The 25,574-nt window shown below is 37.5% G+C and overlaps 1 protein-coding gene across 1 annotated transcript; it reads right to left on the bottom strand.

Annotated features, from left to right (window-relative positions):
• Window positions 1-1,717: 1,717 nt before the first annotated feature.
• Window positions 1,718-21,272, bottom strand: LIPN (lipase, family member N). Its single transcript, XM_012659700.1, has 9 exons — window positions 21,150-21,272; window positions 20,403-20,520; window positions 17,781-17,979; window positions 15,518-15,627; window positions 12,717-12,853; window positions 11,178-11,324; window positions 7,691-7,762; window positions 7,067-7,138; window positions 1,718-1,951 (listed from the first exon to the last, which is right to left on the bottom strand). The coding sequence occupies exons 1-9, from the start codon at window positions 21,270-21,272 to the stop codon at window positions 1,718-1,720; spliced, it is 1,212 nt and encodes a 403-aa protein (XP_012515154.1).
• Window positions 21,273-25,574: the final 4,302 nt, after the last annotated feature.

The raw sequence follows: 25,574 nt of genomic DNA, 5'->3' as shown, positions 1-25,574 counted from the left end.
AACTGACCTCCACTTCAGCAGATTCCTATGTTAACAAATGCTGTCCTTTGTTTCTGTAAAATGTATTAACTGATGTCCAATGTCTCTTAAATGTTCATAGCTAGTAGGCTAATTTTGAATAGCCACACCTTTCTTTCTAGTTGAATTATATGCTTACTAAGAATTAGATATTTGTTCTCAAACCTATTTATGCCCATTCTATTTATTGTAATAGTTAACTTATTTAATTGATTTTGGGTAATTTGATAAATATGACTAGAAGAACATAGTGCTTGTATGAAAATTACACTGTATTCTTTGAAAAGCTCAATAAAATTTAGTTGCTAAAAACTGTGACCAAGTTAGTCTAATCTTTGTAAATAAACATTATAAAAATATAGAATGTTTGCACTTAAAATTGATTCTCAAGTGTTTTTAAAGATACCCCATTTTAACGACACTGAAACTAAAAATTAAGAATGATGAATTGTGGATTATTTATTGAAGAATGATTATGTATACAACGTCCCAAAGACATTGGACCCGCATGCAATTACGTTTACTTGTTTTAAATTAAAACAAACTATTGAAGGTATGTATGTGAATCAGGTATTTATGATTCCCTGAAGATCACACACAGTCTTTTTATTAATAATATCTTCATAGAAGGTAAAGGACTTTTCCACGTTCACACCATCCAGGAATACAGGAACTGACAATAAAACTTCATGCGACTCTTTAAAATCTGTACTAAAATCTGAAATCAGTATCTGGCATTTTTTAGAGACTGAAATAAAGTAAGAATTTGGCTATTCCTAGTGTCTTCTTTGCTGGTTTTAAATTAAGCTTTCTGGGAGCTGCTTTAAACGTTACTTGAGTACAAATACAGTAGTATAAATTCTACTTTAATAATGAAGACATAATGGCCGATCAGTTTAATTTCTCTGTAGAGCAAAACAAGAGGGAATTATTTCTCACATATTATGACTTAAGACTGTTGCCTTCTGTCAATGAGCTCTCATACACTATTATCAGACAGCTTTATGAATTTAACTTTGTTTCAAAGGCAGTGGCCTATAATGAATCATTTTAATAATTAGTAATTCAGCTTATCCTAGTCTTTTCTAATTTTGTCTTTTTTTTTCTAGCTTGCAACAGTGAAACAAACTCCTGGAATACTTAAATTTTATTAGTTTTCCATCCTGCTGTTTTCTTTCAGGTCTGTTGATGTGGGCCAGGGCTAATGTCATGGCTTGCTTATAGAGGACCATGATGATCCCAGACACCCAAAATATATTCCTAAATGTCCACCTTGACAAAGTCTTTCTCTCTAGGCTAGCACTCCCATGTTTATATTCAATCCTTTGAAAAAGAGGATGTGGAGCAGATATTGTTTATATGAAGCTGATAGATGCATACACGAATAGGAAAGAAAAAAATCCTTTTTACTAATCTCTTAATTGTACATTTAGCAGAGAAGCATTTGCTAGATCATATGGATTAAAAAGAGGGCCTAGCCCTGATGGGAAGGATGATATTCTAAGATTTCAGATGTAGACGTTTCTTAGAGAAAGAGCAGCACAGTTCAAATAATTCCTAGTTGGAATGTTGAGATAAAGGAACACCTCAGCAACAGCAACAAGGGTGCTGAGGGTCAACCTCACTGTTGATTAGTATTTTTCCTAAAGCCTCTTATGGCTTGGAAGCAACTTTTAACTGAAAAGTAAGTGCATTGCATTTAGGGATATGCCTTCATTAAAGCTATGATTTCAGTGTACATCCGTCGGGGAGCATCGAGGCCCCAGACAAAATCAATATGGTTCCAATCCTGAAATAGTTTAAAGTAACGAAGATTCCTGATTTGGGGAAGTATCCTGGCCACATCCCGAGGTGTTACAAGGACGTCTTGTCCACCAGCCCAAATAGCAGTAGGCACTTTCATGGCAGACAAGTCATATAGTGGGGGACGACTCTGTGGGAGAGAAAGAAAGGGAATTTGTAAGAGGTAGCACCCCATAGCAACAACTAAATTCAAATAAATAGAAAGGCTGCTAAAAGAGTATCTGCTATGGCCATAGCTCTATTAGGCACCGAGGTAAGAAAGCATGCAATGGTCCCTACCTTCAAGACGTTTGCAAAAGAGGGAGCAAAGCAAGATAGATAGCAAGATAGATAAATAAACATTTGTATACAAAGTGGGGTATGTTAAATGCCATAAAACACTCCCCAAATTTTTTCCAGATCTGTGAAGAATGATAATGGGATTTTGATAGGGATTGCATTAATTCTGTAGATCACTTTAGGTAGTATGGACATTTTAATGATATTGATTCTACCAATCCATGAGCAAGGTAGGTTTTTCCATCTGTTTACATCTTCTACAATTTCTTTTTTTAGTGTTTCGTAGTTCTCCCTGTATAAGTCTCTTACATCTTTCGTTAAATATATTCCTAGATATTTAATTTTCTTTGAGGCTATTGTAAAAGGAATTGCCTTTTTGATTTGATCTTCTGCTTGACTGTTGTTGGCATATATGAATGCCTCAGATTTGTGTGTATTGATTTTGTAGCCTGAGACTTTGCTGAATTCGTTTATCAGTTCTAAGAGTCTCTTAGATGAGTCTTTGGGGTTTTCTGGATATAATATCATATCATTGGCAAAGAGCGAGAGTTTGATCTCATCTGTCCCCATTTGGACACCCTTAATATCCCTCTCTTGCCTAATTGCTGTGGCGAGGATTTCGAGCACTATGTTGAATAGAAGTGAAGATAGTGGGCAGCCTTGTCTGGTTCCGGTTCTAAGTGGGAATGGTTTCAATTTTTCCCCATTCAATATGACATTGGCAGTGGGTTTGTCATAGATGGACTTGATAATTTTAAGGAATGAAAATAATTCTACACTTCGTATGGAACCAGAAAAGACCTCGTATAGCCAAAGCAATCTTAAATAAAAAGAACAAACTGGGAGGTATCAGTTTACCTGACTTTAAGCTGTACTACCAGGCTGTAGTGATTAAAACAGCTTGATACTGGCACAAAAATAGAGACATTGACCTCTGGAACAGGACTGAGAATCCAGAGATGAAACCATCTGCATATGGTAATCTAATCTTTGACAAAGCTGACAAAAACATACACTGGGGAAAAGAATCTCTTTTCAATAAATGGTGCTGGGAAAACTGGATAGCTACATGCAGAAGACTGAAACTAGACCCCTACCTCTCACCTCTCACAAAAATCAATTCAAGGTGGATAACAGATTTAAACCTAAGGCATGAAACCTTAAGAATTCTAAATGAAGATGTTGGGAAGACCCTTTCAGACATTGGCCTAGGTAAGGAATTCTTGAAGACGAACCCCAAAGCAATAGCCGCAGCAACAAAAATAAATAAGTGGGATCTAATCAAATTAAAAAGCTTCTGCACTGCCAAGGAAACTATCATTAGAGTGAATAGACAGCCCACAGAATGGGAAAAAATATTTGCTCTCTACACATCTGATAAAGGGCTAATAACCAGAATCTATCTAGAACTCAAAAAAATCAACAAGAAAAAATCAAACAACCCTATCAACAAATGGGCAAGCGAAATGAACAGAAACTTTTCAAAAGAAGACAGAATAATGGCCAGCAAACATATAAAAAATGCTCAACATCTCTAATCATTAGAGAAATGCAAATCAAAACCACAATGAGATATCACCTAACCCCGGTGAGATTGGCCTCTATCAAAAAAACACAAAACAACAAATGTTGGCGAGGATGTGGAGAGACAGGAACACTTTTACACTGCTGGTGGGACTGCAAATTAGTGCAACCTCTGTGGAAAAGAATTTGGAGATACCTCAGAGAGCTAAAAATAGAAATACCATTCGATCCAGCAATAGCACTATTAGGCATCTACCCAAAAGAGCACAAAACATTCTATGATAAGGACATCTGCACCCGAATGTTTATGGCAGCACAGTTCACTATTGCAAGAATGTGGAAACAACCCAAGTACCGGTCAATCCATGAGTGGATTATCAAAATTTGGTATATGTTCACAATGGAATATTACTCAATCATAAGAAATGACAGTGATCTAGCACCTCTTACACTTTCCTGGATTAAACTTAAGCCCATTATCCAAAGTGGGGCACCACAAGAGCAGCAGAACGGGGTCCATTTGTACTCACCATCAAATTGGTATTAACTAATCAACACATAAATGCACAAATCAGAACAACATCTATTGGATGCTGGGGAAGGGGGAGGGCGGCGGGAGGAGGGGGGAGGAGGGGGGATATTTGTATACACAAGGAGGGCAATGCGCACTACCTAAAGGATGGACATATTTGAAACACGGACTTGGGGGGGGAACCAAGGGCAACACACGTAACCTAAACATCTGTACACCCATAATTTGCTGAAATAAAAAAAAAAAACAAAACACTCCCAAAATAAGATGGAAGACACAGAAGAAATTATTTTCACTCAGGGATTCCACTTTAAAAGGGAGTTATTTGAAATGACTCTTGAGAAGATAGTTGAATTTTGACAGGCAGAGATGGGTGTGGATGGGCTTCCCAGGAAGCAGGAAGAGTATACAGGACATGATCAGGAATGGCGAGCTCCCCGATGTACCTGGAGAACGAAATATGTAAAGGAATATGGTAGACTATAAGGTTAGAGGTGGGCAGTCAAGGTTTGAATATAAGGCTAAGGAATTTAGACATCTTTCAGAAGTTTTGGGGACAAGGCAGGGTCATTTCTCAGAGCTTTGTCTTAGGACAACTGTGAGGACATCAGTTACTGGGATGAATGAAAAAGGGGTAGGTTGGAGGTAAGTCTTGAAAAAATCTAGACAAACAATGGACAGTCCATCTTGAAGCTATGGAGATATCTAAATTCTCCAAGGAAAAAAGAGAGAGTTATGAAGAATCCTGGGGGAATGCTGACCATTTAAGAGTGGTGGCAGAAAGAGTAGCAAGTGTAGGGGACAAAGGGAGCAATCACAAAGGGAAGGAAAAATCAGAGATCACTGCATCGTGGAAGTTCAAGTTAGGGGAGTGAGTTGCAAGAAGATTGTGGTAACTAACACAACACATTTTGGAAGTTGAGAATAGACCACTGCATTTACCAATTAAAGGCCATGGGTGACTTTAAATAGAGTAGCCATAATAGAATGATGAAGACCAAACCTACATTTTCCAAGGTTCAAGAGTGAGTGAAGGGGGGAAGCCCTTTTAAATATTAAAAAATGTTGATAATAACAGAGTGATGGAATGATGACTTGATAGAATTGATGAGTTGAGAGAAGATTTGTTTGCTCATTTGTCATAAGGAACAGGAGAAGGAGCCAGGAGGAGGGGAAGATGAGAAGAGATGGGGTCAAGGGCATGTGACTGGGATAACTTGGAAAGTAAGAGGACCTTCATTTTCTGATAGAGGAATGAAGACAGACACATTTTGAGGTAGATAAGAGGAAAGTTAAGAAATTTCATTCATGCAACAAATAGGTATTGAGGGCCCAGTGAGTGCCAGGTACTCTTCCAGGTGAGAAAACACGGGTGAACAAAACAGTGAGAAAACCCTACTCCTGGACTACATGGGTTAATCCTTTTATACTCAATGAAACATAGAGTGGGAGCAGAGATGGTGCTGGGAATTTGAGGAGAGGCCAAACTGTTGAGATTCATTTCTCTGGGGGAATGTAATAAAAACTGACTTTAAATGATCGAAAATCACAAATAAACAAACAAAAATCCAGAATTGGCCTGGAATAGGAAGGACCAGCTAACCACTGGTAATTTCTACGGACATTGACATTCACATGCTTTAGAACTTGACCATAATGGTCTTATGTGTATATGTGTGTGTGTTGTTTCATTTTCTTATAAATGTAAACATTATATAAATATAACACGTTCATTAAAAATAATGGAAGGAACCGAAAATATACAAAGTCCAGAGTGAGAGTCCTTTACTCCTTCACGTCCATCCACTTTCCTTCTCCTTTCTTCCCCTCTCTGAAGGTAACCACTTTAACATTTATTGTTTTCTATTTTCTGTATCTTTTCTAAACACTTGCAAATATATGCATTTGTATATATACATAGTCTGAAGGACAGGAGAAAACTTTTGGGGGTAATGGAGATGTCCTATCTAGACTGTGTGGTTATACAAATGAATATATTTGTCAAAACTCATTGAACTGGACACATGAAATTAGTAAATTTTACTTTATGTAAATCACATCTTAATCAAACTGATTTTTTTTAAAAAAGAAAATATACATAATCTGGCCCCCATAGTTGTCTTCAGAGCTAGTAGAATCATTCCTCTAACAATCCAATTCATTACTGAGAAATTAACTGGTCTGATCAATTGTTTTGATCCTCAGAAACAACTTAATTGATCTATGTCTGTACTAATAAATAATCAAAAATATGTTAGTCTGTGAAAACATTGAAAACACTTAATGTGCTTAGTTCATACTTAGAAGCCAATTCCCTGACTATGAGAATAGAAAGGTGGTGACAGGATTAATTAAAAGAACAGTGCTAAATGAGTCTATAAATTTTTATGTGTAAAGTTATTTGGAAAAAGATACCATAAGACCCAAGTCTTCGATGTTGGATAATCCTTTTTTAAACTTTCATGTGGAATTCTAATTTTTCCATTGGTATCAAGAAGTATGTATTCATTTACTCTCTCAAGATTTTTATGAAACAATTTTCATTATTATGCAGGGATTAAAAATTGTGTTAAAAGTCCCTCAGTAACATGTATTATCTCTTGCTATAGATGTAACTGAAATAGCAAGATTATAAGTTGTATAAAAGCAGTATAATGCTGAAAAACTGCAATAAATATACCAAAATATTAATACATCTAATTATCTCTAGATGGAGGGATTAAAAATTTCCTTTGAATTTGATTCTTTTATATCTAAATTTTCTGCAATGAATACAGACTAAAATTAGACATTTTTTTAAAAAAGCTCTATCAGTGTAATGCCACCACTTGCCAGGTAGGATTCTTCTCTCTCAAATAATTTCTTATAATTTCTCAAAACCACCATTCTGGGTCATTCTGAGTAGCTCACCTGATTGTAATGATGCATATTCTCAGCTTCACTTCCCCAGTCATAAGCTCTGAATTCATCAGACCTGTAAAGCTGAAATAAATGTTTTTCAGAAAAATAATAATCTGGGTAAGAATCATGAGAATTTACAGCAAATCTTAGAAAAACACTGTACATTGGGAAGAAAATAAAGCTCTTGATGACGAGAAAGATAGAAATACCTTTTTTACTATTATGAAAACTAGGGTCCAACAGAAAGAGAAGCAATGGTTGCCTTTGGTTTGAAGGAAAAGCTAATGGATAACCAAGACTCATTGGAAGGAAGTTAAATCCCAGTTATTTCTCTTTCTGGGGAAGTCTCACCTCTCCTGAGGCTATCCTTCTTCACCTCTTGCTTCATTCGGTTCAGGGCCTATTTTATAAGCTCTGATTTAAGATGGAGTTCATCTATGTCAACCACTTGGTCTGTATTATAAAATCTTTTCTCTTCAAATCCAGGGAAATCAAAGCATAAAAACAGCAGCAAAGACAAATTGGAAGCAATCTGCTAAGCTTCTTAGGGTAGTCCTCTTAACAGGGTCAATCTGTCCTCTTACATGTAATGAAAATAAGGATTGCTATGGCTTCCCAAGACCAAGACTCTACCTGTTTTATATGCAGGATGTTCTGCATGGATGTACCAGTGGGAGCATGCGACACGTACACGTCCATTCGACTCTAAGGGAAACAAAACCCATGTTACAGCAATAATCATCCAATAAAATAAACTATGCCTTTCAGAAGCAGAGAAAAATCATTCTTAGAATTAATAAACAAATACTGGGGTTTTGAAAATGGTGAGGCAGAGTCATCTAGATAAATATGCACTTATGTCAGATACTTGAATGTGAGTGAACCATGGGCTGACTAGTGGGATGGGTTGCCTGAGAGCAAACTTGCACCAGCTCCGAATCTGTGGAATAATTTGCTTATTTTTAAAATTTTAATTTAATTTAATTTTTTATTTCAGAGTATAGGGGGATACAAATGCTTTGGTCACATAAACAGCCTTTACACTGCCCAAGTCAAAGCTACAAGTGTGCCCATCCCCAGACAGCACACACCATATCCATTAGGTGTGAATTTACCCATCCCTTCTTCCCCCCTCCCACCTACCTGATCCCCAATGAATGTTACTTCCATATGTGTACATAAATATTGATTGATTAGTACCAATTTAATGGTAAATACATGTGGTGTTTGTTTTTCCATTCTTGTGATACTTCACTTAGAAGAAATTTATTTATTTTGAAGGAGAAATAGCAGTAAGAGTCACCACAGAGCAAAGCGATTAGGAAAGGTACTATATGCCAGTGTAGGGGGTGGTGTGTGCAGGTGCATCCATGTGCATGGTCACAGGTCAGATCAGAAAACCTGGATTTCAGGCCCTAATGTTGTTAATGATCAGCTTTATGACTTTGGTCAAGTTATTTAACATTTCTGAGTTTCTGTTTTTTTCGTCTATTAAATGAACATACAAAAAATCATGCTACCAACTTGCCCAGCTCTTGTGGGGATAAAATAAAATATTGCAAATGTAAAGCTAAAAGCCATTTCCTTCCAAAGCTTACTTCAATCTTTGTAAGCATTATAGAAATGAAAATGATATAAATAGTAATCATAATTCTATGTCTTAGAATATTATGAATCTGGCCAGGCTTGGTGCTCATGCCTGTAATCCTAGCACTCTGCGATGTTGAGGTAGGAGGATCACTTGAGGTCAGGAGTTCAAGACCAGCCTGAGCAACCGTGAGGCTACCATCTCTACAAACAAATAGAATAATTAGCTGGGTGTGGTGGCATGACCCTGTAGTCCCAGCTCCTTAGGAGGCTGAGACAGGAGGATCACCTGAGCCCAGGAGTCTGAGGTACAGTGAGCTCTGATGATGCCACTACACTCTAGCCCTCTAGCCAGGGCAACAGAGCAAGACTCTGTCTCAAAAAAACAAAAAAATCTGTAGATCTGCATAATCTGTAGATTGTTTGGATAGTATGGACATTTTAACAATATTGATTCTTCCAATCCATGAACATGGAATAGCCTTCCTTTTTTTGTGTCCTCTTCAATTTCTTTCATCAATGTTTTATAGTTTTCATTTTAGAGAGCTTTTACTTCTGTGGTTAAGTTTATTCCTAGGTATTTTATTTTATTTTTAGCTATTGTAAATGGTATTACTTTCCTGGTTTCATTTTTAGATCGTTAGCTGTTGGCATATAGAAATGCTACTGACTTTTGTATGTTGATTCTGTATCCTTCAGATTTACTGAATTTGTTCTTCATTTCTAATAGTTTTTGGTGGGGTCTTTAGGTTTTTCTAAATATAGATCCTGAGAAAAAAGAACAAAGCTGGAGGCAACACATTATCTGACTTCAAATTCTACTACAAAGCTACAGTAGTCAAAACAGCATGGTACTGGCATAAAAGCAGACACAGACCATTGGAACAGCATAGAGAATCCAGAAATAAATCCATACATTTACAGTAAACTCGTTTTCAACAAAGGCACCAAGAACATGGGAAAAGGATAATCTCTTCAATATATGGTGCTGAGAAAACTGGATACCCATATGCAGCAGAATGAAACTAGACCACCATCTCTCACCATATAAAAAAATAAAATAAAAATGGATTAAAGACTTAAATCCAAGACCTGAAACTATGGAACTACTAGAAGAAAATATTGGGAAAATGTTCCAAAACATTGGTCTAGGCAAAGATTTCTTAAGTAAGACCTTAAAAGCAAAGGCAATCAAAGCGAAAATGGACAAATGGGATCACATCAAGCTAAAAAGCTTCTGCACAGCAAAAGAAACAATCAATAAAGTAAAGAGACAACTTGTTGAATGGGAGAATATATTTACAGTCTATCCATCTGACAAGGGATAAATAACCAAAATATATAAGAAGTGCAAACAACTCAACGGCAAAAACAAAACCAAACAAACAAAAACCCCCAAAACAAAAAACAATAAAATAATTCTATTAAAAATGAGCAAAATATCTGAATAGACATTTTTCAAAAGAAGACATACAAATGGCCAACAGGTATATGAACTAATGCTCAACATAATTAATTATCAGAAAAATGCAAATCAAGACTACAATGAGATACCATCTCACCTGTTAAGAATAGATTTTATCAAAAAGATAGGCAATAACAGACACTGGCAAGGATGTGGAGAAAGGGGAACCCTCGTACACTGTTGGTGGAATATAAATTAGTGCATGCACTATGGAGAAGAGTGTGGAGGTTCTTCAAAAAACTAAAATAGAACTCCTGTAGGACCCAGCAATCTCACTGCTGATTGTATACCCAGAAGAAAGAGAAATCAGCATATGAAAAAGATATCTGTACGCTCTTGTTTATTACAGCACTGTTCACAGTAGCCAAGATATGGAATCAACCTAATGTCCATCAACAGATAAATGGCTAATGTGGTGAATATACGTAATGGGATATTATTCAACCATAAAAAAGAATGAAGTCCTGTCATTTGTAACAACATGGATGGAACTCGAAGACATTATGTTAAGTGAAATAAGCCAGACACAAAAAGACAAATATCACATGTTTTCACTCATATGTGGGAAGTAAAAATGAAAACAATTGAGCTCATGAGATAGGGAGTAGAATGATGGTTATCAAAGGCTGGTAAGGATATTGGGGAAAGCATGATAAAGAGGCATTGGTTAATGAATACAAAAATATAGTTAGATAGAAGACCTCGTGTTTGGTAGCACAATAGGGCAACTATAGGTAACAATAATTTACTGTATATTTCAAAATAACTAGAATAGTGGAATTGGAAGCTTCCTAACACATAATAAAAGATAAATGCTTGAGGTGATGGATATCCCAATTACCCTGATTTGATCATTCCACATTGTATGCTTGCATCTAAATGTACCACGTAAATATGTAGAACTATTATGTATCCATAAAATATTTTTTTAAAAATAGCAAAAAAAATCTGCCTCTAAGCATTTGAAATACCATATGAATTCATACAGTGTAATAGATATATCAAATGAATCAAAGGAAAGCTAACATTTCTTGACGTATCAAATGGCTCCATAGTTATTATACATACCATATTCATATTTTTCTTGTTGTATCCAGCCCATAAGGACAAAAATTCACTACATATCAGCCAGAGTATTTTATTGTTACAGATTTTGGTAGAAGGTATCTTTCTTTTCTTGTCTTCTAAAAGGACACCTTTGGTGCCAAAAAAAGCCTACAAAAGTAAACAATAATTACCTTTTCAAGAACCATTTTCAGACTTCTTGACATTCCCTTCATTCCAGGAATGAATCATACTTGGGGATCTATCTTGTATTTATATTTATTACTTCAGTCAAGAAGACCAAATCATTCAGAAAAAGTGCTTTAGGAATCTATCTCCAAATGAGAAAGATCATCAAACATTATTTATAAGGAGATTGCAATAAGAGCCCTCAACCCCAAATTCACTTCTCCATGTTGAAGCTTCCCTGAATTCTGCCCAATAAGTGATTGCCAATATTTATTTCTCATTTATTTGTAAGAAAGGTGGGACAATTTCTTCCTAAGGTCAAATATTACCCTGAGCAGGAAGGGAAAACAGTTTTCCACATTACTCATGTGCACGTTGCATTGGCTTTCTAGTACCGTCCCGGGTTAGCCAGGTCTTAGGTTGGAAAGTAAAGAATGGTGAACCAAAGGGAGGGTGACACTGGACAGAAAAGATACAATGATGTCATGAAGGCAGCAAGATTAAAACTTCCAGGACTTTGGAAAGTACACATGGGTAGGGATTTCTGACAAGGCCTTGGAGCTTCTGGGAACAACTGATAGCAGGGAGGAGCAGGGGATAGGACTTAAAGTGGCAGGAATAACGACAGTGGGAAACGTGAAACAGAGAAGACAACAGCATTGTTTGTCTCACAGCTGATCTATGTAGGAAGAGGAACACATACAAAACCAGTGTATTTACAGATAGGTGTATCCACCTCTCAATTTAATTTCACAAATGAGTTTGCTCAACCCTACCCATATGTAGAAAATATTCAAAACTAATTGATGTCAACACATTTTAAAATAGAACTAGGGAAGTTCTTGAATAGGGAAGTTACATAACTGTGCTCACAGTAAACAATACAGTACAATTGGTATCAAACCAATCATTAGGCCCTATGGAAATTCTTGTATTAGTTAAAAAATAATATTTTTTCCATTTCTACTACTCCACCTCAAACAATGACCTCATTTGCTTATATGTGAATTATTGTGGTATCCTAACTGGTCTCTTTGACTTCATTTTGGCCAAATTTATTTTATCCATCACCCCAAACTCAAAGGGCAACCTTGGTGAAAATACTATGCTCATTGTGGTAATGACCTTTGCAGAGAAATAAAAGCAAACAGAAAAACAAAACCAAAACAACTCTTTGATGGATAAAATTACAAATCCACAATTGACAATCAAATGACTTTTTCAACTCTTGAAAAATAACCAATAAATATTTGAATGAATACTTGAGCTGTAAGACATTTAGGCTTTGGAATCCTAGCTTTAGTAAATTACAGCAAGCTCTCATTTGGGAACGAATATATCCTCAGGTAAATTTTGTCAAAAGGAGGAGCCTACCTTGATCATGGAATTTGGAAGTAGAAAAAGATTGGTAAAAATGCCTGTGGGATATTTGAATGAGATCACAGGACTCAAGGCAAAATTCATTTTGATTCTTTGTGCCAGTTCAGGCATGGTGGAAAAGGCTACAAACCCTGAGAGAACAGGAGACAAGACAATTTTGTAAAAATTAGAAATACATAAGCAATGTTTCTACTAATAAAAGTGGGGCTCTCCTTAGTCATTTTTGTCCTTCTATTATGATGATCTTGGGGATGAATTGGAAAATTCTTCTGAGTTATTCTGAAAATATAATCTACCTTTAGTCCTCTCTACTCCCAAACCCCCAATCTTCTCTTGTTCTAGTGAAGGACAGCTTAATTGGGTTGGAGGAAATGGGGTAGCTGGTGGGGGAAAGGTGAGTAGTGAGCTGATAGAGCAGCTCCTTCTGGGTGAACTGACGGCAGCTTCGCTTCCCAAGCATGGGGTAAATGCTGGCAATATTCTCATTCACCCCCAACTCTGAGAGGCCAGAATGAGTCACAGAACTTCCAGAAGTAAATAATCAGTTCAAAGGAGGTAAATCAATTTCTTTCTATAATATCATGCAGTTATTCCACAGGTTTTCTTTCTCAGAGTGGAATGAGATTTTACTGCTCCCAGTGGCTTGCTGGATGCTTGCCAACCCTCTGGACTCTTCCTTACTTCCAAGAAGGAAGGGGCTTTCCCTGGGTCCACTGTGGTCCCAGTAAGGACCACCTGTTTCCATTTGTTCTAGTCTTTGAACAGTGACATTGCCCCCCTTTACAGCCCTGTGAGGAGGAGAGTGGGGAACAGTATTACACTAGACAGGAGTATCCGTGTATTTTGGTTTCCCAGGATGGCTTCCTGGGCCTCCCCTCGGGTGTGTGTGTGTGTATACTGAAATGCTTGTTGAAATGTTAAAACTGTCTGAGGCAGAAACAGAGGAACTGAAATAATTCACTGAGTAGCTGATACAAAGACTCTGAACCAGGCATAATACTGCCTCCCAGAGAGTGTTTGGAAGTGTGTGGAGGGGAGTTTTTTGGTGGCCACACAGACTGGAGAGCCCTCTTGACATTTAGTGGGCTGGGGCCTGAATTGCTAGATGTCCTACAAACAGTGGGTCCTTCCCACATAGCAAAAATTGCTCTGTCTAAAGTGCAAATAGTGCTCACTAAAATATATCATTCACTAAATGTAACATAGAGCACTGATGACCAAATTCTCCATGTTTTCTTTGTAGATCAGATACAACAGCATATCTAAGTCCTACCCACTTTTCCAGACTCAACTCAGGTCATTCCTTCTCCATACAGTTTCTCCACAGTGCTCACATACCCCAGTAGTGAATCAGACTAACCTGATTTGAATCTGTTTCCTCTTCTATGAGATGGAGACAGTAATAGTAGGGTTGTTCTGAAGATTAGAGGGAGATATTGTGGGAAAGATCCTGAACATGGAGCCCTATACATAATGAATGCTCAATAAGTGTTAGATATTATAGTATAATTATTTGTTTACTAGTGGCATCTTTTGATCTTCTGTTAGTTCTTTTTTTTTTTTTTTTTTTTTTTTGAGACAGAGTCTCACTCTCTTGCCTGGGGCGAGTGCCGTGGCGTCAGCCTAGCTCACAGCAACCTCACACTCCTGGGCTCAAGCAATCCTTCTGCCTCAGCCTCCCGAGTAGCTGGGACTACAGGCACGTACCACCATGCCCAGCTAATTTTTTCTATATATATTTTTAGCTGTCCAATTAATTTCTTTCTATTTTTGGTAGAGACGGGGTCTCGCTCTTGCTCAGGCTGGTCTCGAACTCCTGAGCTCAAACAATCCGCCCACCTCGGCCTCCCAGAGTGCTAGGATTACAGGCGTGAGCCACCACGCCCGGCCTTCTGTTAGTTCTTTGATACTCTTTCAGCATATGCTCTCTGACGCTCACTGTCTGTTCCAAGCTTTTAAAGTACCTATCAACGTAAAGTACTAATCAATATATGTTTGTTGTTGATGATGATGATAATGAAAATATTGTAAGAATATTTATTTCTTGCAGTTTTACCCAATCTAAAATATTGTGTGTTCATATCACTTATTCTCTTAAAATTAGAAACTTTAGTAGAATTTCAATAATAAATTGAATTTTTGTTAGTACATATTTCTTTAAACTTTTATTTGTAACTAGATTATTGATTTCTTTCCAAAATATTTAGACGATCATTAAGAAGTAAATTGTCAATTTCAAAAATTAAAAAAATTTCTACCTAGTGCTTACATTTAATTGCTATTTCATAAATATTAAATCTTATATTAAATAGATAAGCCTGGTTGATTTATTATAGTAAGCTTTTGTGCTTCAACCCACAAGCAAATGGAACCATATCTTTTTGTTTTGTTCAAATATAACATCCCCCTTTTTATTTTTTTAAAATCCCATTTGGGTTGTGAGAAAGATATGATTGATGTGTATTTATCATTCTTCAAGGATATTTCATAGGATTAGGCTTTATCTATTCAGCTCAGAGGGAATCTAGACATTTACTCTTTAGAATTACTTCTTAGGATTTTAGACACACGTTATTCCTGAGGAATTACATCACCATTACAAATGTGTCAAGGTCACCAGAGATGGTGGCAAGGTTTGCCTTATGTACAGTCTCTGGACTGCGAGTTCACAGCAGCTTAGGGTTATTCCAAGCACAGGACAGAGAATTAAGGGCACTATAAATAGTAGTTCCTCTATTCCAATTTAAAGGTAGACTCCTATAAGACTTCAATAACAATGATCCTTGTAAACATACCTATCGTAGTACCAAGTGAATGTCCAATAAAATACAACTTCTCCTGACCAGTTTTATTTACAATGAAGTCTATTATTCCTGGGAGATCATATTTGGCCATTTCATCAAAACTGCAAAATAAAACAGGGGCTTATAAATACTTGCAAGTATAAGTCGAAAGCTAAGAGCACTTGCTTACTGCTTTTTATACATAGAATTCTGCACTGTTTACTTATTCCATGGGTATTTCATTATTTATCCAATTAAATGTAGACTATTGTAGCTTTTTTGTGCAAATATATATTTTTCTTCCTAGTACCAGGAACAATTTCAAAACTTGTACATGCTTTCTGAAGTTCAGCCTGATTATCCCTCGTCTTCACCCCTTCTCTTCCTTCTCTTCGTCTTCCCTTTCCCCGTGAAGTTCGCATGCTTCTACTTCTGACTCCCCTGTGGGACTTCACAACTCTCAGGGCCATTTAATACCCATCTTTGGAAGCAGGACTGTTGTAAATCATGATTCTACCATTTACGAGCTGAGTACCTTTAGATAAGTTACTTAAATGCTCTGCGATTTACAGGACTGCTATAGGGGTTGGATAATATGAAAGAAATGACTCTGGCTGCCAGTAGGCACTCAATAAGATATAGCTATGATTAATATTTCTGTCCATGTGGATATATATTCAATATATACTGATATCCTATAGTATTGGTTTAGCCAGCATTAATATAGGAGATCAAAAAGACCTAGTATAACATTTAGTCAAATCAGGGACCCTACAAGCTACAAGCCTTTTTGTTAAAAGAACATGTGGGGAAATCTCTAGATTGGCTCTCCCAAGTATAAAAGATAAAATGTTGTGATGCCTTAAAGTAAGCGAGATCCACGCTCCAGTCAAGGGCTGGTGCCACAGAGTGTTTCCTAACACTTGTTCCTGCTTGAGAGCTCTGGTTCTACCAATTTATTCTATGCCTTCTTTCCTCTCAACCTTTCAGTGGGTCCTGAATATTTTATTAATGTGATAGGAATGCACACTCTGTTCTAGCAGGAGGCTTGCAAACCAACAGGGAGCTTAGGCCCAAAGAAAGGAAGTCTATTGTAGGCACCAGCCTGTCTTCTGGTAACAGCAGAAAACACTTTCATTAAAAGAAGCAGTCATGCGGCCAGGCGTGGTGGCTCACGCCTGTAATCCTAGCACTCTGGGAGGCCAAGGCAGGCGGATTGTTTGAGCTCAGGAGTTTGAAACCAGCCTGAGCAAGAGCGAGACCCCGTCTCTACTAAAAATAGAAAGAAATTAATTGGACAACTAAAAATATATAGAAAAAATTAGCCGGGCATGGTGGCGTGTGCCTGTAGTCCCAGCTACTCGGGAGGCTGAGGCAGGAGGATCACTTGAGCCCAGGAGTTTGAGGTTGTGTGAGCAAGGATGACGCCATGGCACTCTAGCCTGGGCAACACAGTGAGACTCTATCTCAAAAAAAAAAAAAAAAAAAAAAGAAGCAGTTATGGGCCACACGTGGTGGCTCACACCTGTAATCCTAGCCTTCTGGGAGGATCTCTTGAGCTCAGGAGTTGGAGACCAAACGGAGCAAGAGCAAGACCCCACCTCTACTAAAAATAGAAAAAGTTAGCCAGACATCTAAAAACAGAAAAAATAGCCAGGCATGGTCATGCACGCCTGTAGTCCCAGCTACTCCGGAGACTGAGGCAGAAAGATTGCTTGAGCCCAGGAGTTTGAGGTTGCTGTGAGCTAGGCTGAAACCCTGGCACTCTAGCAAGGGTGACAGAGTGAGACTCCAGCTCAAAAACAAACAAACAAAGACAGTCAATATATCAAAAGATTCTTTGCAAAACTGATTGGCTTTCCTGGAGAAAAGACTTGTAAAATTATCACTAAAATGAATATAAGCTTCATGAGGTCAGGGATTTGGTCTGTTCACTATTTGAATGTTTAGGGCCTAGGACAGTGCATATAGCAGGCACTCAAACATTGCCTGAATGAACGCATGCATTGGTCATAGGAATATCCTGAGCTATCCTTTGGGACATACTTAAAATACTTAGAATTGGATGTTAAAATGATCTGGTTGAAACAGCTAATTATGGGAGAATCAGTGAAAATCAAAACTTCTTGCTGTTTCTCTCCTTTGAGATATTAGCAGAAACTACAAGGAGCTACATTACTTCAAGTATCTAAGATTATTATGACTATCATTCACACTATTATATTTAAAAAAAATTACCTCCAACTTTCCTCTTAAATCCTTAGCTACAGTTTACCTAAAGGCCCAGAATTCCTCTTCAGTCTCTGAGAGTGTTTTGTGTCTTCTTGACCAAGTGTTCCCTCGACTGTTTCCCATCCATACATCGTAACCTGCATCTGCTAGAAGGAATCCAAGGCTTCCATTGGCAAAATTCTCAAGCCAGTAGGCATTGTCTGCAAACAGGGCATGCTGCATGTAGACAACTGGCCGGGCATCTGGGGGCAAGACATGGAGAGAGAGAGAGAGAGAGAGAGAGAGAGAGAGAGAGAGAGATTAATTTATGATAAATATGTCAGAAACATTTATAGAAACACACACATATGGTAAAAAGCAAAAACAGTATTCACTTCTCCCTTGTCATTAGTGTAGAGCATTATAATCATATAACTTCAGTTTCTTGAGCACATACTTGTACCTGGTGCTATGCTGACTGATTTACACGTACTAGCTTATTAAATTCTTACAATAACTCTATAAAGTAGCTGCTATTTTGAGAATCCTCATTTCACAGATGTGGGAACCAAGCCTTAATGTAGTTAAGTAACTTTTCAAGAAGGTCACCCAGGTAAAAAGTTATAGAGCAAAGACTCAAACCTAGTTTTATTTCATGTCAAAGCATGTGCTTGTAACTGCTCTGCTCTGTGTATTCATACATATCTCCCACGTGTGGCTTACAAAGACAGGGAATTTATCATGTTACTGGAGCCCTGCAACTCTTCCAAGGAGGAAGGCGAGGTGAGTGTGAATGGACACTGACCAGTTCTCACCAACTTCCACCCAAATCCCCAGCCCCTGCTCAGTGGAGAGCATTTGAGAACTATTATACAATAGTATAACCAGCTCAACATCCCTCTGCCAACTCCCAGATTCCCGAGGGGGAGAGTATTCAGAGAGATGGGAAGAACTGGGGTTGAAGGTGCAGAAAAGACACTATAATTTAATGGCTTAGAGCACAGGCTCTAGAGCCAGGCTGCCTGGATTTAAATTCTGGCTCTGTCATTTGCTATGTGTGTGACTATCAGCCTGTTACATAACCTGTTGTGCCTCAGTGGCATCGTCTGTAAAATGGTAACTATTCATGGTACTCACCTCATGGTGCTGCTGGCAGGTTTAACTGATTTAAAGTGTGTAGAACAATAGATCTATTAAATGGTTTTTATTTCCAAATCTTTCCAAAATTCTTTCTCCTTAAGCAAAACCTTTCCCATAAAAGTTTTCTCCTTTTTTATGTCACAGCTTCCTCTCCCCCATGCCTGGGATTACCAGATTTAGCAACAAATAAAACCAAAAATGAACAAAAAGACACAGGATGCTCTATGAAATTTGAATTTAAGATAAACAATGAATAACTTTTTAGCATATCTTAAAATGAGACTTATATGAAAAAAATTGTTGTTGATCTAACATTCAAATTTAACTGGATGTCCCGTATTTTTTTTTTTTTTTTTTTTTTTTTTTTTTTTTATTTCAGCAAATGATGGGTGTACATACGTTTAGGTTACGTGTGTTGCCCTTGGTTCCCCCCCCCACCGAAGTCCGTGTTTCAAATATGTCCATCCTTCAGATAGTGTGCATTGCCCTCCTTGTGTATACAAATACCCCTCCCCTCCTCCCTCCTCCCCCCTCCTCCCGCCGCCCTTCCCGTGGTACAGATGATTAGGTTAGGTGTGTTGCCCTTGGTTCCCCCCCCCACCGAAGTCCGTGTTTCAAATATGTCCATCCTTCAGATAGTGTGCATTGCCCTCCTTGTGTATACAAATACTCCTCCCCTCCTTATTTTAACTGCTGAAACTATCCACATTCCACCCTAATTTTTCATTTTGAAACTCTTGAATTACAAATTTCTTTCTTAGAGAGGGAGAATGTCAAACAACATTACTTTATCTGCTATTAAATGTGGATGGCGGGACAGAAGATACGGAGTGAACATGATAAGCAGCTGCTAATAAATGATTTGTCATTGTGCCTTTGCAGATATTTTGTTTACTCTTACATTTCCCTCCTCAGAGGATTTGCAGTTATATCTCCCCTTTTAAAGAATATCATTCCCCTGCTTTTGCATGGCTGGCTCTTCGTTCTAGAATTCAGGCCTTATTAATACCATGTTCTTTCATTCCATAAACTCTTAGGTCAAAATGTATGTGGATGTCAAGGTTTTCAACACTGGAAAAAGTTTCAGAAATGCTACTGACATTTAACTTGATTTTTTATCCCGCAGAGAGAGGCCCCTTGATGTTAGTGGGAGCAGGGGAGAGGTTTTTGGGGTACCCCACAGTCAACTTCATGCAATCTAGCAAATCTCCTTCCAACAGTGAAGAGATCCACTTTCCTGGGACATGGCAACTTTCCACAGGAGAAATCAGAAACAAGCTAGTCAAATGTAGGCTCCACCTTTCCATTTACACTCTAAGAAGCAAGCCTGGTTGTAGTCAGCAAGATCAGTCTTGCCCATTGTATTTTTATCTTGCCTGTTTTAAGAGAATTATCAGGAAAAGAGTACAGTTCCCCTTTAACCACTTACAGACTAACCCAATAAATCAAAGCAATTCCTGATAAACCAGTAACACTCTTGATGAATATCCAGCACTAAATTTCTGTCACATGCAGTCCTCCTTCTCAGGAGAGACATATCTTGTACCTGTGCTCCCAGCATGTCTTTGCCCGTAGGGGATTCTGTTGACAAGCAGTATGTACCCATCTGCAGTGGTGACATCATACTCTTCACTGGGATAGCCATTGTAGGTAATGATTTCACTCTGCCCGGTGAAAATGCACTCATTAGCTGAACTCTTTCTCTAAAGGATATCAAAAGAAACTAAAAGAAATCATCTAATGTGTGCTTATTAGGGTGAATTATCTGAAATTTGTAATCCCAGGTAACTGTAAAATTAATTTACTACATAAAGTTTTGATAAAAAATAAGTAGAATGTTAGAAAATATCTATGATTTTCAAACTATCGGCAAGTATTTTGGAGTGTAGGAAGAAAATTTAGCATTGACCCATTCTTTCTGACAAAGCTATATTCTCAAGTCAAATGTCTTTTGAGACCTCTCTTGGTTTAAAGGTAATAAAACTTATACCTACTATAGTAGAAGGCAGTCAAATATATCATATAGATGGCTTAATATTCTTAAAATATGAATTCAAAAGAGGAGGTGATATACATATAAAACACAGTTTTGGTTTTCATTACTATAACAGAAAATATTAGTTAATCAGCCAAAGGAGAAGATCTACCTAGCTTGACTCTTTTCGAGATTTTAAAAACCATCTGCATTTTACATGTTTTCTTATTAGAGATTCTCTGTTATAATAAGACCTTTGATATCACAACCTATTAATCCTGCTTACTTTGATGGTCTTTGAAATTTTCCAATACTTACAATATTCATCCACACTTCAGGATTTACTTCATTTTCCAAATTAAAGAATCCACCAGCATTCAAAGTTCCAAAAATCAAACAGGTTGTTGTTAAAAATAGCCACATCATAAAAATGCCTGGCATAAAACATTTAATATTCATAGATTAATTTTACCTATCATTGTTGATTAATGAAATGAAAATAGTGCCTTAATGAAAACTTGAATAACACCATAAGAATGCTTATAATATATGAAAGGGAAAAAATACAGTGAACTAACTTGGAGCACTATTACTCTATTTTTTCATATAAGAATAACATCTATTGGATGTTGGGCAGGGGGGAAGGGGAGGGGAGAGGAGGGAGGAGGGGACGGGTATTTGCATACACAAAGAGTGCAATGCGCACCACCCGAAGAATGGACATATTTGAAACTTGGACTTAGCGGGGGAGGTGGGGCAAGGGCAACATACGTAACCTAAACATCTGTACCCCCATAATATGCTGAAATAAAAAAAAATAGTCTTAATTCTTGAAATGAATTTAATCAAATACGAAGGGGGGTTTTTTTGGTCTTATTTTAATCAAAGTTCAATTCTCATAAGTCTTTGTTCACCTGTGAGTTACCAGAATACTTAAGGATTCAAAGGACAAGTTTCCATACCGTGGCAAAGTGAAAAGTGGAGTTATCCCCTAGTCTAGCCCAGCATCCCATAAAGGAAACAAGAACGATAAACAAATGAAGCTTCAACCAAACAAACTTATGATCAGTTTCTAGTGATGTGACTATTTCTCATGTGGACACTCAGAGGCAAATTTCGCATATTTCAATGTGCAGTCTCACTTCCTTGCCGTGGTTTAAAAGCATATCTCTTCAAAGGCCAGCTGACACTGTAACAGTATAGCATGCTCATCATATGAGTGCCGCAGTCAAATGGCCTGAATTTGAAGTCCAGCCTTACTGCAAAAGAGATGTCTGACCTCAGGCAAGGTATTTAGTAGCTTTATCTTGTGGCTTCCTTGTGAGTAAAATTAGGAAAGTAATGCAACCTATCTCATAGGCTTATAGTGAGGATTGAGTGATATAATATAAATAACACATTCAGTACAGTGTAAGTTCTTAATAAATGCTCTCACTATTTTTCTTATTCTAAGAATGACCAAGAGAATAGTATCAGAGAAACTTTACTTTAACAAACTAATCTCTCACTTGTAGAAATACAGAGTTTCCCTGTGAAGCTAAGTAGCTTTCCATACATTTCCTATCTGGAAATAATTTTATATCTGTAAATATTATACAATTTAAAAACTTGTATGAAAGTAATTATAGCAAATATCTATTGAGTACTTACCTTATGCAAGGCATTGTCCTAAATAGTTCATATATGTTATTTAAACTTCAAAATACCCCTTGAAGTTGGTACTATTATTATCCTCATTTAATCAATGAAAAAAAAAAGTTTAGAGAGATTTAAGACCTTCTCAAGGTAACAGAGCCAACAGGTGAGAGATCTAAGATGGGCACTCAGGCAGCCTCATTGCAGAGTTCTTACACCTGACTGCCACCCCATTTGTGATAAATCTCCATCTTACCTAGTTAGATGAGCTTTTCCTGTTCCCGAGGCTCCTTATTGATTAGGAACTTCTGAACTTTTGCTTTTGATATCAGGCTGAAGAGTGAGATACGCTTACAGTGACAGTTAGAAGCTAGAGAGATGAGAAACAGGAAGCTTATGAAAATGAGTAAACCTTAGATTGAGGCACACACCCAAGGCGTCTCCCTGACACACAAATGCCATGATACACTTGCAGGTTGGGAAATAGTGGTCTGCATGATGCCAAATAACCAGTTTGACTGAATCTTTCATGTTTCCACTGACTGTCTGTCACTGTTGGGAGAATTTAGCAATATTTTCTTTTTTCTTTTCTTTCTTTTTTTTTTTTTTTTTGAGACAGAGTATCACTCTGTCACCCAGAGTAGAGTGCAGTGGTGTTATTATAGGTCACTGCACCTCAAACTCCTGGGTTCAAGTGATCCTCCTGCCTCAGCCTCCTGAATAGCTGGTACTACAGGCATGTGCCACTGTGTCTGTATAATTTTTCTATTTTTAGTAAAGACAGGATCTCGCTTTTGCTCAGGCTGGTCTCTGTTGGGAAATAGGACTAAGAGACATGAAAGGTTTCAGGAATTCTGCAGGGCTTTGCCTTGAAGGAATCTGTGGGCATGTTAGTTCACAGACTAGAAGCTGCCTAGCAACAAAGGAGGCACTGTCAGAAAAACATCTGCAAAGGAATGTTTCTTCGAAGCTGGAAAGCTATCGCCTGGAATTTATTGCAAAGCAGAGCTTCATTTGGGCCCAAGGCTAAGAAGTTGATTGAAATGCCTGCCCAGCAGACGACATGCAGCTGAAACTATCTTAAACTTCAAATCTATTCCTGCTTCACTCCTGACCACATGTCTCTGTATTTAGAGAAATAAATTAGATGAGTATACAGACTCAGTGTTCCTGCTTTATACATTTTTATCTTTAATTTGTATGCTCAGCTAGGTCTATTCTTAACTTAGGACTTAAAATGTTTATCTTAGGAAAATTTTGTAATCATCTATTCTTATAGACAGAATTAGGTAAGGGTCCCTTAACACCTTCGGGGAGCCTTGAAACCTTAACAAATGAGCTGTACACATAACTCTTTAACCAAGGACAACTGCTTGCTGTAACAATAAATACTGATGTGGGGTTTCACTCAGTGAATCCTGGCTCATGGGAATGTGGGAGGACCCCTAACTCCCCCATCACTTTAAACTACACTTTGTCTCTGTCTCTATTATTTCCAAATCTCTTGTGACCATCCTGCTTGGGACCTATTTTGCTGGGAAAGTAGCTAACTCCCGGCAGGTCTTGAACTCCTGAGCTCAAGTAATCCTTCTGCCTCAGCCTCCCAGAGTGCTAGGATTACAGGTGTGAGCCACTGCACCCAGCCTTCTGGATTTAGCAATATTTTCAAACCAGTGTGTCAAACGGGGAAGTAGCCCCAAGAAGAGCCTAATGGAGAAAATTAGAGATAATAGTATTTCCCTTTCCAATCCCATAGCATAATTATGAGGGTAAAATGAAATTAGTTATATGAAAGTACTGGTGCCAACCATGTAGTATGTCGGGATGTGCATGATTGTAACTTGATTGAGAAGATGAGACAACCCTGATTCCTGATGCCAGAAGGAGTTAGGAGGGAAAAGTGACTCACACACCAAAGGGATTGGGTCTGCTGTCAACTTTGGCAGCAACCGCTGTGGGTGCTGACCCACAAACAATTTAACATTTAACCACTGCCTTAAACAAGGCAGGAATGGAGGCCTGAAGAGATAATGCCAATTTAGCTCTAAACTCCACGTGAAATACCAGCTGTGCCTCAATTTTCTACTTCACTTTGTATGCATATGGAACCTAAGCATTAACTGAATCTCTTTCATCTCCTAACATAAACAAGAACAGGGAAAACTAAGTTGCTACCCAGCATAATAGAGGAGTTACAGTTCTATTATCAATTCTCATCCTCAAATTCTTTCAAAAACAAAGATATTTCTTATTTATCTAACTCCTAAGAGCTGTTCCACTGGAGTGGGAAATTTCATGCCAATTAACCAAATGTAGGGTGAAAGGAAGCATTCAGCTTGTTGGAATAGGGAGAGATTATACACCATTCCTTAATCATTCAATCTTTGATGAAAGACTCAACCATGGTTTGCTCTGGTTGGGACAGTATGATGGCATAGGTGTATGGACTTGCCTGGAATCTCTCATGCCTTTTGAATTTAAAAATATTCCTTTCTAACAAAACTTTAAAGGACTCTTCAGAGAGTTCTAGGAAGGACAATGTTGTTATTGTCGTTATTATTATTAATGTTGATTTGTTACCATGACTTCATGTACAAATAGCATAAATGTAGTTCAACTTCTTAGGTCTTTACAAATCATAGACTAGCTCAAATCTCAAAAGAATTTCTATATCATTGACTTCTCATATTTCTTTCTCAACCTTGAGGGTTATCTGAATAATCTGGAGAACTCTCCTAATTCTTTTGCTTGAGCAGAAACAAGGTCATATCAAGTAAAATGAAGTTAAACTTTTCCACAGTGTTTCATCACTCTTCTTATATAAGCTTGTTGTTTTAGGAAATATTCAATGTATTATTGAATATTATATATTATTATACATAATAGTAATGATAGAATATACAATATAATATTATAATTATATATTTAAATATTAACATTGAAATTAATTTAAATGAAATAAATTATAACTTCTTCCTTGGCCCTGTAAAATACCTTTAGAAATTTTTTGCTGTTTTTTTTTCCCAATAAAACTAGATGATATTACAGCTAGAAGGGATCTGGGGCAAAAGGTATAATTAAGGGGCACTCTCAGAAGGCCAGTGGTAT

This window comes from Propithecus coquereli, unplaced genomic scaffold (assembly GCF_000956105.1).
Source record: "Propithecus coquereli isolate 6110/MARCELLA unplaced genomic scaffold, Pcoq_1.0 Scaffold63, whole genome shotgun sequence".
NCBI lineage: Eukaryota > Metazoa > Chordata > Mammalia > Primates > Indriidae > Propithecus > Propithecus coquereli.
This window is presented reverse-complemented; position numbering and strand designations above follow the sequence as displayed.

Bases quoted from the DNA above. Each gene is read 5' to 3' on its own strand.
- LIPN (XM_012659700.1), bottom strand. From the start codon at position 21,272: ATGCCAGGCATTTTTATGATGTGGCTATTTTTAACAACAACCTGTTTG. The intron at 7,139-7,690 runs GTAGAGTCTTGG...CATTTATTTCAG, and splicing joins ACATCCTGCATATAAAACAG to CTTTACAGGTCTGATGAATT. The intron at 1,952-7,066 runs GTGAGCTACTCA...TCTCTCCCACAG, and splicing joins ATATGCATCATTACAATCAG to AGTCGTCCCCCACTATATGA.